Source organism: Mastigoproctus giganteus, chromosome 6 (genome assembly GCF_048544385.1).
Source record: "Mastigoproctus giganteus isolate SK-2022 chromosome 6, ASM4854438v1, whole genome shotgun sequence".
NCBI lineage: Eukaryota > Metazoa > Arthropoda > Arachnida > Uropygi > Thelyphonidae > Mastigoproctus > Mastigoproctus giganteus.
Genome location: NC_143580.1, coordinates 166,191,077 through 166,208,717, shown reverse-complemented (window position 1 = coordinate 166,208,717; position 17,641 = coordinate 166,191,077). Strand labels below are relative to the sequence as shown.

The 17,641-nt window shown below is 35.5% G+C and overlaps 1 protein-coding gene across 4 annotated transcripts in view; it reads left to right on the top strand.

The window, feature by feature from the left end:
* Nucleotides 1-17,641, top strand: part of LOC150084726 (cytoplasmic dynein 2 light intermediate chain 1) — a 245,046-nt gene that overhangs the window by 70,320 nt on the left and 157,085 nt on the right. For 3 of the 4 annotated variants that reach the window (XM_090376577.1, XM_090376576.1, XM_090376578.1), the window contains 2 exons: nt 7,041-7,129; nt 17,253-17,430. In XM_090376577.1, the coding sequence (XP_090232703.1) occupies nt 7,041-7,129; nt 17,253-17,430 (267 nt within the window). The remainder of the gene's footprint in view (nt 1-7,040; nt 7,130-17,252; nt 17,431-17,641) is intronic. The other variant, XM_090376579.1, reaches the window with a different exon arrangement.

Below are 17,641 nucleotides of genomic sequence, written 5' to 3'. Positions count from 1 at the left end.
CCCTCAGGTGTGTAATCTGAGTAAGTGGAAGAATCCCATCAGAACTGAGCTTGCTCAAACCATTCACGGCCTTATACAACTCAATCAGATCACCTCACAGGTGCCTAGTCTCCAGACACTACAATTTGCAGAACTTTACTTTTCTTGGTAAGAGAAACCCTTTGTTCCACTCACCAATTTTATTACCCTCCTATTAACTCTTTCCAGCAGCTCTACATCCTTCCAAAAATGAGGCCTCCAAACCTGTATGCAGTACTCAAGGTATGGCCTGACCATTGCCTTATACAAAGGGATAATCACCTCCTTATCCCTGGTAGCAAAGTTCCTGTATATCATTGACAAAACTCATGAACTACTCTTGCATTCTGTCTTCACTGCTCAGAAAACTTGATATCTGACTGAACAATTACCCGCAGGTCTTTCATTCACCACTACCCTGAGTGTAGTACTGAACATTTGGTATGTCACTCTGGGATTAATGCTACCCATATGCAATACTTTGCATTTATCAATGTTAAACTTCAGTTGCCACCTCTCAGCCCATCTGCTCAACTTTTCTAGATCCTGTTGTAGCAATATATTATCATTACTAGCATTAACAACCCTGCCAACCTTCGTATTGTCTGTAATCTTAGACATTCAGCCTATACACCTTCATCAATATCATTGATAAATACAGAAAAAAACACTGGACCCAACCCCAAACCCTGGGGGACTCCACTAAAAACATTAGTCCATGAAGAGCAGTGTCCATTGATTACCACTCTCTGTCTTCTCCCGCTCAACCATCCTTTTTTCCATTGTAGCAACTTGCCCTTAATGCCATACTGCACCAATTTGTACAGTAGTCTTCCATGTGCAACAGTATCAAAAGGTTTCCTAAAATCCAAGTATATGATATCAAAATTATTTTTTACATCCAGTTCCTTTGTGACCACATCATAGTATCCAATCAAATTGGTCAGATAAGACTTCCCCTTAACACACCCATGCTGTGTCTGAACAATATGTTCAGACATCTAGATCCTGCTGTGCTTCTTCAATCAGTGATTCCACTATTTTCCCCGAAACAGAAGTTAACAGGTCTCTAATTACTTTTGTCACCCTTTGATCCTCCTTTGTGAATTGGGGTCATATTTGAACAGTCTATGGGGACTTCCCCTGAGTCCAAGGAAGCTCTCATAATTATGGCTAAGGGTTTGCTTGCTTCCTTTGCAGCCTCCTTTAATATAACTGGATAGATCCCATCCACGTCAGGTGTCTTTCTTATATTTAAGTTCTACAATTTCTCCTCCACTTTGCTTTCAATTATTACAAAATTCTTTATCTCCCTGTTAGAATTTGATAAACTTCTGCCATTCTCCTCCCTAAATAACTTCTCATGTGTGAATGTAGATGTAAAATACTCATTCAGTTTGTCAGCTACCTGAGCAGGATTATCAACGGTTGAACCATCAATACCAAGTGGACCAATCTGATTTGTCCCCTTCCTTCTAGAATTTACATAAGTAAAGAAGTCTTTGCTGTTCCTCCTTGCATCCCTAGCCGATCGGGCTAGCCGAGTGGGTAAAGTACCTACCCGGCAACCCAAAGGTCGCGGGTTCGATTCCCGCCTCGGGCTTGGATCAAAGTACTGCAAAAACCTTGGGAGGTGCAATATGGCCACAGAAGCCGATGCGCCAACAACTACCAAATCAAATCAAATCCTTGCATCCTCTGCCAAAGATTTCTCATAATCTGCCTTCACTTGGCTGACCTGCTTTGTGATTTGATTACAGACTACCTTATATCTACCTAGTAGTGCAGGAACTCCTTGGCATTGAGCCAGGTGCCAATAAGGCATAAAGCAGTAATTGCCACATGAATACTGAAAATACAGCTTCAGAAACCTATTAAGGTGACAAAGATATGTTTTAAAGCATGCAGAAAAGTGAAAGAAGGTTAGTTGAGGGTACAAGAGGATATTCTCTCCAAGGTAGACTGAGGTTTTGTAAATTGCATCCACTGAAAATGATGCATATGTGTAGTGATCTAGTTGAAGTGTATAAATCTTTAAAAGGATAAGGTAAACAAAATGCTGATGGCACCTTTACTCTTTCCCAAATGACTCACAATGATACATAAATTTAAATTTTCTAAAGGATGGCTAAGAAAATGTGTGAAAATTTGTATTCAGTCAGAGGGTGATTGTTTCAGTGAATTTACAATAATTTTGTGGATATGGGCAGTTTGAATAAAGTTATAGAAGGTTTGGATGAATTATTCAAAGGAATGAGAAAATGAAATGGGATTCTTTTTTTGGCTGGTGCTACATAACTTTTTTTTTTCTTTTTCCCTTTGCATCATTTTACCAATATTGATACTAACTTGATGATGGTACATTAAAGACAAAAATACCTCCAGACTGTTTTAAATTATTCCCAATTTTGAATCACCCTGCACCACTTTTTTTTAAAGCTGCAGTTAATCTTTATTAAGATAGCAGAAGTAAATATGCTTGTACAATTTTTTTTTTCTGAATTCATATTCCTATGCAGTGATAGAGTCATAATTTGCCTCATTTCAAAAGTCCTGAAGAATTAAAGGGAAATGATGGCTGCCTTTGATAAAACACTTTTTCCAGCTAATCTGGAATAACCATGCTGGACTTTATTGGATATTTAAAACTCAGCATTCCAAAACAGGATTGCTTATTTGCTTAAAGAAGACCGAGTATTACTATAAATCTAGAAGTATTATTATATGATTTTCATATTTTGAATATTCATATTTATGTATATTGGATGATTTTCACCTTTAAGAGTAAGTAAACCTCATATATCTTATGCTGAATTGAATAAGAATTTTTATGAATAAAGTATGCATAAAATAAAGTATATGAATAAAGTAATAATGCTTTAAAATTTGATAAGTAATAGCTTTTATAGAACCAGTTAAAGACTGTTATAAAAGAAAAGGAATAGCATCCAGAATTTTTAGTGGATTGAACAAAATATGGAAACACAAAGCAGGTACATCAAAAAATGAAAACACAAAGCAGGTACATCAAAAAATGAAAACAAAATTGTTTAATTCAGTAGTCAGAACAAGATTTGCCTGTGTGGTAGAAACATGGCTGATGAGCAAAACAAGAGAAGACATTAAACCAGTGGGGAAATAAAAGTTTAAGGAAAATAATGGTTGTATACTGGACAGAAAAAATAACAAACAAGGAAATAAGATAGAAAAGAGGAAAACAATGCATCATAAATGGCATAAAACTAAAAAGATGGAAATGATTATTTGGCTAGATCACACCTTATGAAGACACTAGGGGAGTAACATAATAGCAGCAGTGAACTGGAGGCTCAGTGGTAGTGAGGATGGAAAAAAAAGCCCATAGAGGACCTGGTAGAAAATGTTTGAAAAAGAGACAGGAATGTAATCATGGGAAGAGCTAGAAGAGTTGGCAATGGACAAGTAAAGAGAGCAAGGTAGGTCATATAGGCAATACAATACAATACACACTCAATCAGAAAAAGGAAAATAATACAAACAAGTATCTTTACTGAAAAAATTAGAAATTGCTTCAGCAAGTTCTCATTTTTTCAGTCTCTCTCTCCATTTGTCCATGAGTCCATCTTCAATCTCCATGTCCATCTTCAGTCTCCATTTGTCAATAAGTTTTTTCTAAAACTTATGGACAAATTGAGATTGAAGTAGCTTGTCGATGCCCTAGATGATAGAACAGCAGAGCGTAAGTAAGTAAGCAAGCAAGCTACACTGCTATAAATTCTTGGTTTCAGAATTCTACCTCCTGTTCAACTGTAATATCTTTCTTTCTTTCTAATCATTATTTCTGGTGATTATTCTTCCTAATGATTATGTGATTTGATAGTGCTGTTACCCATTTTGTCAATTTCTCTGATGGCAAAAGGACAAAAAAAAAAAAAAAAGAAAGAAAGAATAAAGAAAAAAGTGGCTACTTTTTCAGGTTAATAAGATAATATATTGCTGTATTATTAAAAAAACTTATTTATCAATAACATTATTAATAATAAATTTATTACTAAATAACATACAATTAGTAATAATAAATAAATAATGCTTTGTTAATTTTTCTTTATTAATAAACCTATTAGCAGAGTTAGTTCCGTTATTATTATAATTACATCCAACTCAGAAGCTCTTAAATGCTAACATAGTTAAATAGTTATACAACTGTTTGGATAAATACTGCTTACTTAGACTTTATTTCATTGCTCACAAACAAATTCTTTTGTTTGTATTTCTCTGAATTTCTCTAATATATTCCTTATCACTGAGTTTTGTTTCAACTTCTGAAATGATGCTGACACTCATTTTTGGCAGTTTAAATAACTGATCTAATGTATGCCTTAGCAATAGACATGCTCCTTCAAACTGAATATCATTGTAAGATAGGCTTGGCACATCCAGGGTCCTGAGCTGGATATCATCATTCTTCTCTTTCTTGGTGACTGCTTTCTACCTTTGACTCTGACTCTCTCTTTGACTTTCTCTTTCTCTCTGACTTTCTCTCTCTCTCTCTGACTTTCTCTCTCTCTCTCTGACTTTCTCTCTCTCTCTGTGACTTTGTCTCACTCACTCTCTCAGGATAACTCAGGAATTTTTTTTTTGGCTGGTGAAGCATAAGCCTCAGGCTTCCTTGCACCATATGGCTGATGATAATGATGATAATAATAATAATAAAAAAGAAGACTGACTCATAATGACATCACTCGAGTAGTAGTCATGCTAATGCAAAATATGTAGTTACCTTGTCATGGGTGCTGGCAGCATGATGCAATGTGGTGCAAGTGCACCACCATTGAATTTCAAAGTAATACACAATTTTTAATATTTTTATTAATTTATTGACACATTAAAACAATTCAAATTCTTTCTTTCAAAATACAAGTACTTTCTTCCACCAATCACAAAAACGTTGGCTCGTCTGTACATGTAAATCAGTCAAACTTTCGAATACATGCAATATTAAAATATTGCATGTATTTGAAAATTTGGTGAACAAAAATTTATTCCTGCATGCTCCACCTTGTAAAATATTCTGCTGGCACCCATTCACCCTGTATATGTATATATATGAGGTACAGTTAAAAAGTTTGGGGACAATTAAAATTGTGGCATCAAAGCAAGTTGCAACTTGTTGCAACATGTTGAATGACTCATGTAGATATAGTAACATATGATCACCTAGTTATCTGCAGTCAGTCTGAATTAGTGCATGTTGAAGAGAGAGAGAGAGAGAGAGAGAGAGTATTTTGTCACATTTTAAAAATCGTGATTTCACTGAGCAGGGAGTTTGCATCAAATTTTGTTTCAAATTAAGGAAAAATGTGACAAACCCACAAAATGTTAAAAATGCCTTTTGGAGAAGATGCTATGTGTCATTCAAAGGCTTTACAGTGGTTTGCAAAGTTTAAAGAGGCTGCTTGTTCATTGAAGGTGATCCTCACTCTGGCCACCCTTCAGCTTCAAAAACCAGTGATTCAATCACTCACTCCAGTTTGTGATCTGATCAGGAGTGATCAAAGTTGCTAGTGAAATTTGGTATTTCTTATGGGACATATCAGTGAATTTTAACACATAATTTGGGAGGCAATGTGTTTCGGCCAAGTTTTCACCTTGCATCCTCACTGATAATTACAGAGAGTACCTAGTTCTTGTATATCAAGATCTTCATTATCATGCACTGCTACTAATCCAACCTTTGTTTCTTTCATCTTTACCAATGATGAATCATGGGTATATGGCTGTGACCCAGAAACAAAGGCCCAAATGGAAGCCCTTACTTTTTCCAAAGCCCCCAAAAAACAGCAAGACAATCACAATCAAATGTGAAGTTTGTTGCTTACCATATTTTGCTCATAAGGAATTGTTCATTATGAATTTGTCTTGTATGATTAAATAGTGAAAATGGAATGCAATACATTCCATTTTCAGAACATAGGTTAGCAGAACTAACCCTATGTTCAGAGAAATTGGCCATAAAAGTGGAATCACAGAATTGATGCTTGCACCTTGAGAAAGTTCTGCATGCACTGTTCTTTCCATTCAAGAATATCTTGCATTGTGCTCCACTTGGGTGATTCCCCATCTGCCATACTCTCCAGATTTTCTCTCTGGGATTTTTTCCTAAGTTTAAAGCCCTTGAAAAGTCATAACCTTGCAAATTATTCAAATCACGACACAGAAACTATTAGGAATTCCAAAAGAGGCCTTATCAGGAATGCTTCCAGAAGTAGGAGAAGCTTTGAGGAATTTTATTGTGGCTTAAACACATCCCACATGGTAGACAGATCCCACCATTACCTAAAGCGTACCTGGTTGGAATCATTAAATATAAAATCTTCGGATAAATCCTTAAACAGGAACAGTGGTTGCCAAGTCAACCCGATCACAGAGTCAGTAGTTCTGTCATTGGACAAGCGCTGGCCACGTCATCATGCGTCACAGCCACAGACGTCAACAAACAATTAAACCTCGCGTCTCACGCACCTGGCAGTGCACATCTTCATTCCAACTGCCATTCATGTATTTTAATTCTGACGAAGGCTACCATATAGCCGAAGCTCATATATTTCTGCTTTATCTGTACGCTCTGTGTTTAAGCCACAATAAAATTCCTCAATGAATCCAGAGCGCGTAGGCCTGTTTCGTTATGGAGAAGCTTTGGAATCAGTGTATACAGATACTTTGAAGGAGATCTATCCAAATAGCTGGTAAGCTTCGCCATTTCTCAAATATTACTTCAGTCCCCAAACTTTTTGATCACACCTCATTAGTAGTAGTAGTGGTAGTAATAGTAGTAGTGGCATGCGATGCAAGAAAGCAAGTGTATGAGCTTATGCAGCATCAGCCAAAAAAAAAAAAAAATCACACCATTCCCTCCAAATGCCTGTCCAGTTCCACCTTAAATTTATTCAACCTATCAACTTCCACAACGACAGTTGTGGAAGTTGATAGGTTTTCTAAATGTGTTTTCTAAATATTTAATGATATGTGTTTCTTGATGGTAGGCTAAAGAGATATGTCACATATGGGAATTGGGAGGAGGAACTTTATTCACTCAGTTGCTTGAAGTACCTGTTATGACAGCAAATGTGATGTAAGTAACTTATCCAAATATATTTGCTTAGTTAATACCCAATTTATACAGAGGAGAAAATGCGAAGTTATATTTTTCACCATGATATAAAAAGTAGTGATTAATTGGGGACTCGGATAGTTGAGATAACTTTGAATTTTTAGGAAGTTATATAGTGCAATGTATATTTTTAACATACTATAAAAAGATTACTGATACTGACATTAATTTAAACAGTAAACCAAGTGCTAGGGAAGCAAGCAAGGTCATTCTGAATGTGAACCACATGCTTTTATTTACAAAAACTTAAGCAGAACTAACCGACTGCAGACAGGTGCCTCCGTAGCCAGGTGGGCAGGAGCAGCAGTGTGTAGCACACGCTTCTTGATTAGACCGGGGGTCAAGCCCGTGACCACCAAATATGGAGGATGCGGAAAGGTCAGGGAATGACCACCGCATATCCCTGGAGCGATAGGGCCTTAGTTGCTAATGCTCCTAAAAACCAAATAATAACAACCAACTGCAGACAATAAAGGCTATTTATTTAAGACAATAGATTAAGATTGAGCATTGCTTTAAACAAATTATATATATTTTTAATGTCAAGACATTTTAAAATCGTGATAATCCAATGTAACCCTCATTATCACCTTCCCACCTTATTTTGTCCTTGAAGTTCTTCCTCTTAAGGCTACAGTTGCACTGATCTCCTCTCCTGTTAATAATTGACTTTCAAGTTGCAATTTAAGTCAGGGATTCTTTTAACACTGTAGGTCATAAATGATTCCCCTTTTGTTTCTGTTCTCTACTTCAGTTATTTTAAAGATTTTATTTCACCCTTTTATATAGTGATAGTTTTTATGGAATTCCAACAGTCATCCACTTGAATGCAGAAAATTATCTTTTTCAATAAGTTTTTCATATATGCATTTAAAGGTTTCTTTACACCATGGTCCACTAGCTGTATTACAGATGCATGATGAAACAAATAACTGTAAATGTCCTCATCATGTTTTTAAAATTTATTTGAAAAACAAGATGGTGTATAGTGTTCAAAAGAAGCAAGACTTTCTTCAGTTTTCAGAATTGCTTTGATATGTTTAACCCGAGGAATGAAAGTTTTTCATAGTATTAAATAAATTCTTCTTCATTCATACGTTTGTCTAATTATAATTAACAAAGTTTCACTTTTTCATAGTCTCTCTCTCTCTCTCTCTCTCTCACCACACACACACATATGAGGAAATTTTCAGTTAATGCTGATTTCATTTGGAATGGTTATGTAGTCCCTTCAAATTAGTAAAGTGTATATTTTTTGCAACACTGTTCTGAAGTGCTATATCTATTTTAAAAGCATTTCACTACTTTGATTTCTAACTTTCTCCTCCAGTAGCGATAATAACGATGATGATCATCATCATCCTCTCTATTATAACTAATGAGTGTTACAGGTTATTGTCATAGTGTAAGTCAGTCTTTGTCGACTGTCAGACTGCCATTTACTTTTTTTTGTTAAATTTAACCCTAGACAGAGTTAGCCTTCTTTTGTCTAATTTTTAGTATTAGTAGTGAAAATGATGCAAAAAAGTGAGTTTATACATCAGTCAAAAAAAAAAAAAAAAATCCATTTCACTTATTCATTCCCTCCATTACTTTATCTAGTACTTCCTTGAATTTATTAAAAAATGGATGGATGCTAGTTCCGGAAATCACCGACCTGTTGCCTGAAGGCAGACTTCCACACATCTATTCTACAACCATCTTTCCTCAATTTCAGTTTTTACCCCCTCATGTGCATAGTGTGAGCAAGAGAAAGAACCCCCATTAGCATTGAGTTTGCTCAAGCCATTCAAAGCCTCAAACACCTCAATCAGATCACCTCACAGGTGCCTAGTCTCCAGACACTGTAATCTGCAAAACTTAAGCTTTCTTTATAAGCGCAACCCTTTGTTCCATTCACTAATCTTGTTGCCCTTCTCTGTACTCGTTCCAACAGCTCTACATCCTTCTTAACATGAGGCCTCCAGACCTGTATACAGTACTCAAGGTGTGGCCTGACCATTGCCTTATACAAGGAGATAATCACCTCCTTATCCCTGCTAGAAAAATTCCTGTATATTATTGACAAGACACCATGAGCTACTCTTGCAAACAGTCTGCACTACTCAGAAAACTTCATATCTGCCTGCACAATTACCCCCAGGTCCTCTTCATTATTATAAAATCATTCAGCTGCCTTTTAGAGTTTGATAAACTTCTGGCATCCACTTTCCTAAAAATTCCTCATGTGTGAATGGAGATGCAAAAATACCTATTCAGTTTGTCAGCAACCTGAATAGGATCCAACTTTATGTTGTCAAATATTATCAAAGTTTGATAATATTTGATAACATAAAGCTGAATGACAGTGTTCAGTACATGATATTCAAGTTAGGATGAAATTTGAGTAGTAGTAGTAGTGGCATATGATGCAAGAAAGCAAGTGTATGAGCTTATGCAGCATCAGCCAAAAAAAAAAAAAAATCACACCATTCCCTCTAAATGCCTGTCCAGTTCCTCCTGAAATTTATTCAACCTATCAACTTCCACAATGACAGATGGAAGTTTGTTCCAGCAATTAACCACCTGCTGGCTAAAGGCAAATTTCTGCACATCTATTCTACATCTGTCCTTTCTTAATTTGAATTTATGCCCCCTTAGGTTCGTAATCTGAACAAGTGGAAGGATCCCATCAGAGTTCAGCGTGCTCAACCCATTCAAGGCCTTATACACCTCAATCAGATCACTGCGCAGGTGCCTAGTCTCCAGCCACTGCAATTTGCTGAATTTACGCCTCTCTTCGTAAGAGGATCCCTTCATTCCCCTCACCAATCTTGTTGCCCTTCTCTGTACATGTTCAAGCAAATCTACATCCTTCCTAAAATGAGTTCCCAGATCTGTATGCAGTAATCAAGGCGTGGCCTGACCATTGTCTTATAAAGAGGGACAATCACCTCCTTTTCCCTGCTAGCAAAATTCCTATATATCATTGACAAAACCCCATGACCTGCCTGGCAGCCTGTCTGCATTGCTCAGAAAACTTCATATCTGACTGCACAATTACTCCCAGGTCTTTTTCATTTTCTACCACCTTAAGTGTAGTACCACACAGTTGGTACGTTTCACTGGGGTTACTTCTACCCATATGCAGTACTTTACATTTGTCAAGGTTAAACTTCAGTTGCCACTTCTTAGCCCATCTGCCCAAATTATCTAGATCCTGTTGCAGTAGCACACTGCCATTACTGTCATTAACAACCCTGCCAACCTTTGTATCATCTGCAAACTTCGACATTAAGCCTGATATACCTTCATCAATATCATTGATAAATATACAAAACAACAGTGGACCTAACACCGAACTCTGTGGGACTCCACTAATAACATTAGTCTACGAAGAGCAGCACCCATTGATTACCACCCTCTGTCTTCTCCCACTTAACCATCCTTTTATCCATTGTAGCAATTTACCCTTAATACCATTCTGCTCCAATTTGTACAATAGTCTTCCATGCGCAACAGTGTCAAAAGCTTTCCTGAAATTCAAATATATGATATCAAAATAATTTTTTGCATCCAGTTCCTTTGTAACCACATCATAATATCCTATCAAATTTGTCAGACAAGACTTTCCCTTAACAAACCCATGCTGTATCTGAATTATTGCTGCAGTCTTGTCTAGATGATCCTGCAATGCATCTTTAACCAGTGACTCCATTATTTTACCCGGCACAGAAGTTAAGCTAACTGGTCTGTAATTACTCGTGTCACCCTTTGATCCCCCTTTGTGAATTGGGGATACATTTGCACATCTCCAGTCCAGAGTAGGATCATTAACAGTTAAACCATCAATATCAAGTAGACCAATGTGATTCATCCCCTTCCTTCTAGTGTTTACATAAATAAAGAAGTCTTTGCTGTTTTTATTTGCATCCATTTCTAAAGATATCTCATAATCTTAACCTTCTTTGTGACTTGATTGCAGACTAGTCTGTATTTACCACAGGCTTCTGTATCACCTGTTAATTTATATGCTTCCCATGCATATAAATTATGAGATGATAATTGATATACATTTTTATCATTTTCTCTCTGCCATGCATCTCATTAGTTCATCTAACATCCATTTAGGTCTCAGCTTTGAACAGTATTTCTTAGTTAGTTAATATGAAAAGCCTAGTAACTGCTGTGATTATTTCCCTGAAAGCTTTTCATTCAGTATTTGTTGTTAGTAATATTATTAGTTGGTCCCACTATTATAAAATTTAACCTGTCTGAGAACACTGTAGTCTTCTTTGCAAAAGCAAAACCATTCCCTTTACCCTTTGTGGTAGTTGTAATCTTAAGTAAATTCTGCATCAATACACTGTGATCACTGCCACCTAGTGGTTCTTTTATCTACAGATTCTTAATGCATAAAGAATCAGTGCTGATAATCAGATTAAGAGTATTATTCTCTCTCTCTCTCTCTTGAGCTCAAAGAACAGTGTCGATACCCTGTTCTTCAAGCTCTCATAAATGTCTATCAGAACTCTGAGTTGATGCCTAATATCCTCATACTCTTTACATCAACATACACAAGGACATTCCCCCCCTTTGCTGTATCACATCCCTTTTCAGATAGATTTGCAAACACCAATCAAGTAGTATATTTTGTAAGGCACTGGTTCCATGGCTTGGAGGAGAACACTCCTCCAAGCCATGGAACCAGTGCTACATTGAAACCTTTGCTTTGCTGCTCTGGTCTGGTCTGAGACATGATTTCTGTTCAAATTCAGTTTAATTCAGAATACTACATTAAACTAATATACTTAAATGCAATAATAATACTATGCACTGGTCATGCAGAAATAATATGTATTATGCTGTGAAGTTTATGTTATTAAATATATATGTTATGATATTGAGTTTACGCTATACCATTATGTTATAAGTTAATTAAAATAGATAATAAAATTATCTATTAATGCCAAACTATGTGATTTGAATTTTCAAGATCTCTATTTACCACAATAAAAACACTAGAATTTACCTACCACACACTATGATACAAGTTTGAAGATATAATATTCATGGATACAAAGGTTCTAGGTATGTTAAGTCATAACTTACAAAATCTCTGGCTAAATTTAAAAATAAACTAACAGACATGACTAGAACTATAAAACTATTTATACAATATGATTTCTTGTTAATTAGATCAATAAAATAGCAAAATTTTTCAAAAACTTATCCATTCCCAGAGCTCAAAATTCTTCAACTTCACAGTTCATAATCTTGAACCACTTAGATCTGTTTAGCTAATTTTTCTTCTCCCATATTTTCTCAATACTCATGACATCTTAAGTTTGCTTCACTTTAACTAGATCTTATGAGTTGTTACATCAAAATATATACATGTAATTTTTTTTTTTTTTTTTGCAATTTGTAATATTGTGTTGCCATTACTTCTATCTGTTAGTTCCGGTTATTTTTTTTTAACTCTGCTATTTCTGTAAATTCAAAGTTTTGATCAATCCATTTATATCTTACCCAACTAGCAACTATATAATTTAATATAAGTTTAGAAACTTTGTTATGAAAGCTAACTTTGATGTATTTTGGCAAATTGTACTTTTGCTTCAAGTGAATTTGTTTAAGTGGCTTTCTGTACTTATTTTATTGTTCATTTTTATATCTTCGTCCATCTTCATTAAAGACTGTTTTTAAACAAAATTATTAACTTGTTTAAATGTTTTGTTATTTAGTTAACACTAAATTGTCATAGTCTCTACCAACTTTCATAACTTTGGTTTTGTGCAGCTGATTTAATGCCAAAATAGCTTATTACCATTATCTGTTCTTAAATTTACATAGAAATCTTGCAAGTTACTATTTAACAGCACATCATCATCAATATACAGTAATGGTGATTCAATTTTTACCTTACCCATGTTAAACTGTTTAAAGGAATCACATCAGTTAAGTGTAAGACAGTTGTTTGCAGACAATTTAATGTTTATGATAATTTGGTGTGTGACAATTGTAATGTACATCAATCAGTGAATATGAGAATTTGGCTTGTCCTATTTGAGAGTTCCACATATGAATACTAAAAATGCACATTTTTTTGTCAGCTTTGTGATATGTTTTTTCGAGGGGACTTAGAAATTACATTCTACTTTTTCTTTTATAGTGATTACCAAAAATACTACAGATGGGTTAGGGTTGGTAAAAATGTAAAACTTGTTTATAATGGACTTAATTTCTATAAGTTGTAATTTTAAAGAACCATATACTGAAGATTGTTTCAGGAACCAGGAGTAGAGAGGAAGAGCAAAAGTTAGGTTAGTGAATTTGAAGCTGAACCTTAAACCCTGATGCAGACTTTCCTTATTCTTCTGATAGGACTTCTCTTTTTTGCAAAATATTTTATTTAAAAAAAAGAGAAACTGATGATTTGTTATGGTAAAAATGCTCCTTCTTCTACATCTTGCTTGCAAAGTTTCAATATGCTTCTGCTTCCTCAAAATTAGCACTAGCTTCCCTACCAGTTAATTTCAAGTTGTGCAGATTAGCTCATTTTTAAAATGTTTAACCTATCCAATGCTTACCTTAAAATTCTTCTATTCAATTCACTTTTTTAAATCTTCAAAGAGACCCTTGGCTTTCTCATGAATTATCATTGTGCTTAATAGAACTGATTGTTGTTTGGCCTTCAATCCAAACTATTAAAAAGGCCTTCATTTTCTCCATCATCAAACTCTGATGCAACTGCTGCATTTTTATAGCTGATAATGGAATTACATCCTGAATGTACTAATTTATTGTCTTTAGTTTTTCTTATAGTACGCCCAGTAGAGTCAGCTAACCCCACTGAATTAGCAGTGTTAATCACATGATCACCCTTTTCAAGCCACTTAAGAAATGCAAGTTCCACTTCTAAATTAATACATTTTCTCTTACCAGCACAAGGAGCTGAAGAAAATGATATTTGCGATGACATAGTGAAGGATAAATTACTTTAAAAAATCACAGAGCAGAAACATACTAAGCAATTTTCACTGCATGGTACGCATTAAGAGACTGGCATAGAAGTAAAGTAACTTCCAACGATTAGTTGTTGCATCATTATGCGATGGCAGGTCACTGTGTATGACTGCCATTGCATGCTTTTAAGTTCTACGTTCCTAAAACTTTTAGTCCAACGGTTAACTGATGAAGGGCTACATAAAGCTCGAAAGCTTTTTGTATTACCAGTTACTGTACGTATTTGTTTTAGTTTTTATTGTATGTATTCAGCATTAAACCAGCTTTAACTACAACCCATCATTTTATTTTACTTTCCGTTCTGCTCTGTGCTGCAAAATAGTTAATAAAATTCATTATTTATTCATTAAATAAATAATGAATCCAGAGTGCATAGGCCTTTTTACTTATAATGTTATTCCATTTTTGAAATGTTGAAAACTGTTTATGGTGAAGAAATGATAAAACATTAAGTAGCATCAGTGTGTCTGAATAGTATAAGCAGTTCAAAGATGGATATGAGGACTTTTGCGATAACCCAAGAAGTGAGCACCTCTTAAAACAAGGACAGAATTGTATAAGTTTGAGAAATTAGCACTTATTCGAGAAATTGTTGTTTGACACTCAGAAGGATGGATGATGGGTTGGTTATGAATAAGGAGGCAGAAGAGGCAGATTTGGGGAAAATGAAGGTCTGTGCCAGATCTGTGCCACACAGTCTCATGGATGAGCAGCAGCAATGAAGAGTGTCATCATGCAAAGACTTCATCCAAACTTTTCAGGACAATCCTAATTTCCTCGACTGTATTGCCACTGGAGTGTCATTGAGTGTTGAATTTTTCAGTACAACCCACAAACAAATCATCAGAGCATGAGTGGACTCCAAAATCATCACTTAGGCTCAAAAATTTTGTTTACAGATGTCCATGATCGAGACAACGTTGATCATGTTTTCTGACAAATGATGTGATTCACATGGAAATTGTACCTGAAGGGAAGAGAGAGAGAGTCAATGCCGAATTCTATGTAGGTTTCAAAGACAATTGAAGTGCATTTCCCAGGTGAGGGCACAATTTCAAGAGGAAAGGCAGCTGGTTCTTCTTACATGACAATGTCCCCACACATTGTGCACTTGTTGTGAAGATATTTCTACATGGCATTGTATATATCAATCAACCACCCTACTCTCCTGGTGTAACACCAGTGGACTTCTTCCTCTTTCCCAAGGTGAAACTGCCCTCATATGAAAGACATTTCAGCATGTTAAGAATATATATAAAAAAAAAAAAAAAATGTAACTTCCAATCTGAGCATCATTTCTTTGAATGCCTTTGTTGACTCTTTCCAGAAATGTTTATAATGGTGTAGTAAGTGCAGTCAATCAAGTGGTGATTACTCTGAATAAAAATAAAACCATTCTTGAGCTCCTTCACTCCGTGTTCTTTTTTATTGCACCAGTCCAGGAACTTCATTGGCACATCTCGTATATGTAGTTAATTTAATGGAATGAAATAACTTTGTTCTGGGTATGGTGACATCCTGAGAATTCTTGGATTTGTAGTGAATGATCCCAGTGGTGAGTTCTAGACATTACACGTTTTGAGGCACATTCATGTCAAAGGGTGACACAAGTAATTACAGACCTGTTTGTTTAACTTCTGTTCCGAGGAAAATAATGGAGTCACTACTTAAAGAAGCATTGCAGGATCATCTAGACAAGACTGCAGTAATAATTCAGGCACAGCATGGGATTGTTAAGGGCAAGTTTTGTCTGACCAATTTCATTGGATACTATGATATGGTCACAAAGTAACTGGATGCAAAAAATAATTTTGATATCATATACTTGGATTTCAGGAAAGCTTTTGATACTGTTGCTGCACATGGAAGACTACTGTACAAATTGGAGCAGCATTGCATTAAGGGCAAGTTGCTATAATGGATAAAAGGATGATTGAGTGGGAGAAGACAGAGAGTGGTAATCAATGGACACTGCTCTTCATGGACTAATGTTATTATTTGAGTCTCCCAGGGTTCGGTGTTTGAACCATTGTTGTTTTGTATATTTATCAGTGATATTGATGAAAGTATATCAGGCTTAATGCCTAAGTTTGCAGATGATACAAATGTTGGCAGGGGATCTAGAAAAGTTAGGCAGATGGGCTGAGAATATGCAATTGAAGTTTAACATTGACAAATGCAAAGTACTGCATATGGGTAGCAATAACCTCAGAGAAATGTACCAATTGCATGATACTACACTCAGGCCAGTGGAGAACGAAAAAGACCTGGGGGTAATTGTGCAGTCAGATGTTTCTGCAAATTGCAATGTCTGGAGACTAGGCACCTGCAAGGTGATCTGATTGAGCTGTATAAGGCCTTGAATGGTTTGAGCAGGCTCAGTGCTGAGGGGATTCTTCCTCTTGCTCAGATTACAAACCTGAGGGGGCATAAGCTTAAATTGAGGAAAGACAGTTGTATAATAGATATGTGGAAATTTGCCTTAACCAGCGGGTAGTTTATTGTTGGAACATACTTCCATCTGTCGTTGTGGAAGTTGATAGCTTAAATAAATTCAAGGAAGAAGTGGACAAACTTTTGGCGCAAATGGATGAGTAAAATGGGAAGGTTTTTTTTTTTTTTTTTTTTTGCTGATCCTGTATAAGCTTGCTTTCTTGCATCATATGCCTCTGCTAATGCTAATGTCAAGAATCACTAGTAAAGAGCTTAAATATTTCTAGAAGTATCTTCAGAAGTTACAAAGATACATGGTTTCATCATGTTTTCATTTTCATCATCATTTTTCATCTTTAAAGGAAACTAATCAAAATTAATTTAGTTAAACGAATGGTCATATTGCAAAATGACAAAAATAGTACTATAATGGGAATCTTTGTCCATGGAGTACCTCCTAAAAAATTGTTTAGTTCATATCATTTTCACATTAGGATTCCAAGATGAAAAGACCCCCTCCTCTCCAGTACAGCCTACTCCCAGTTTATAATTATTCCCATTTCCTTCTTTCTTTCCTCCCTTCCTAAAAAGTATTAAAAAAATAGTTTATATGTGTATGCTCATATGCAGATTTTCATTTAAGGTCATTGTCAGTGGTCCTTATATTGGATTTGTCATTACCGGAAGAGCTTTGGTTCACTATGGACATTTTATTAAATTCTGTAAAGGAAAAGATTTTGACTACCATAAAATCCCATCAGGATCAGTCAATCCAAAATTGGCTTATGGAACAAGCTTGGAAAAGAATTGGAGATCATCAGGTAAAAATATTCAAATTTCAGTATTCTTGAACATCTGTTTATTTTTATAATGTAGGTTTGCCAGATTTGGGAAATCACACACAGAACCTACTATTTTATCTAACAATCCAGTTTGTTATAGAGAAAGAAAAATTACAGTGGTGGCCAAATAAATAGCATCGCCCTCTTAAAGTTTACTATTTTCTTAACTTCCTCTATAGGTAAAATTATG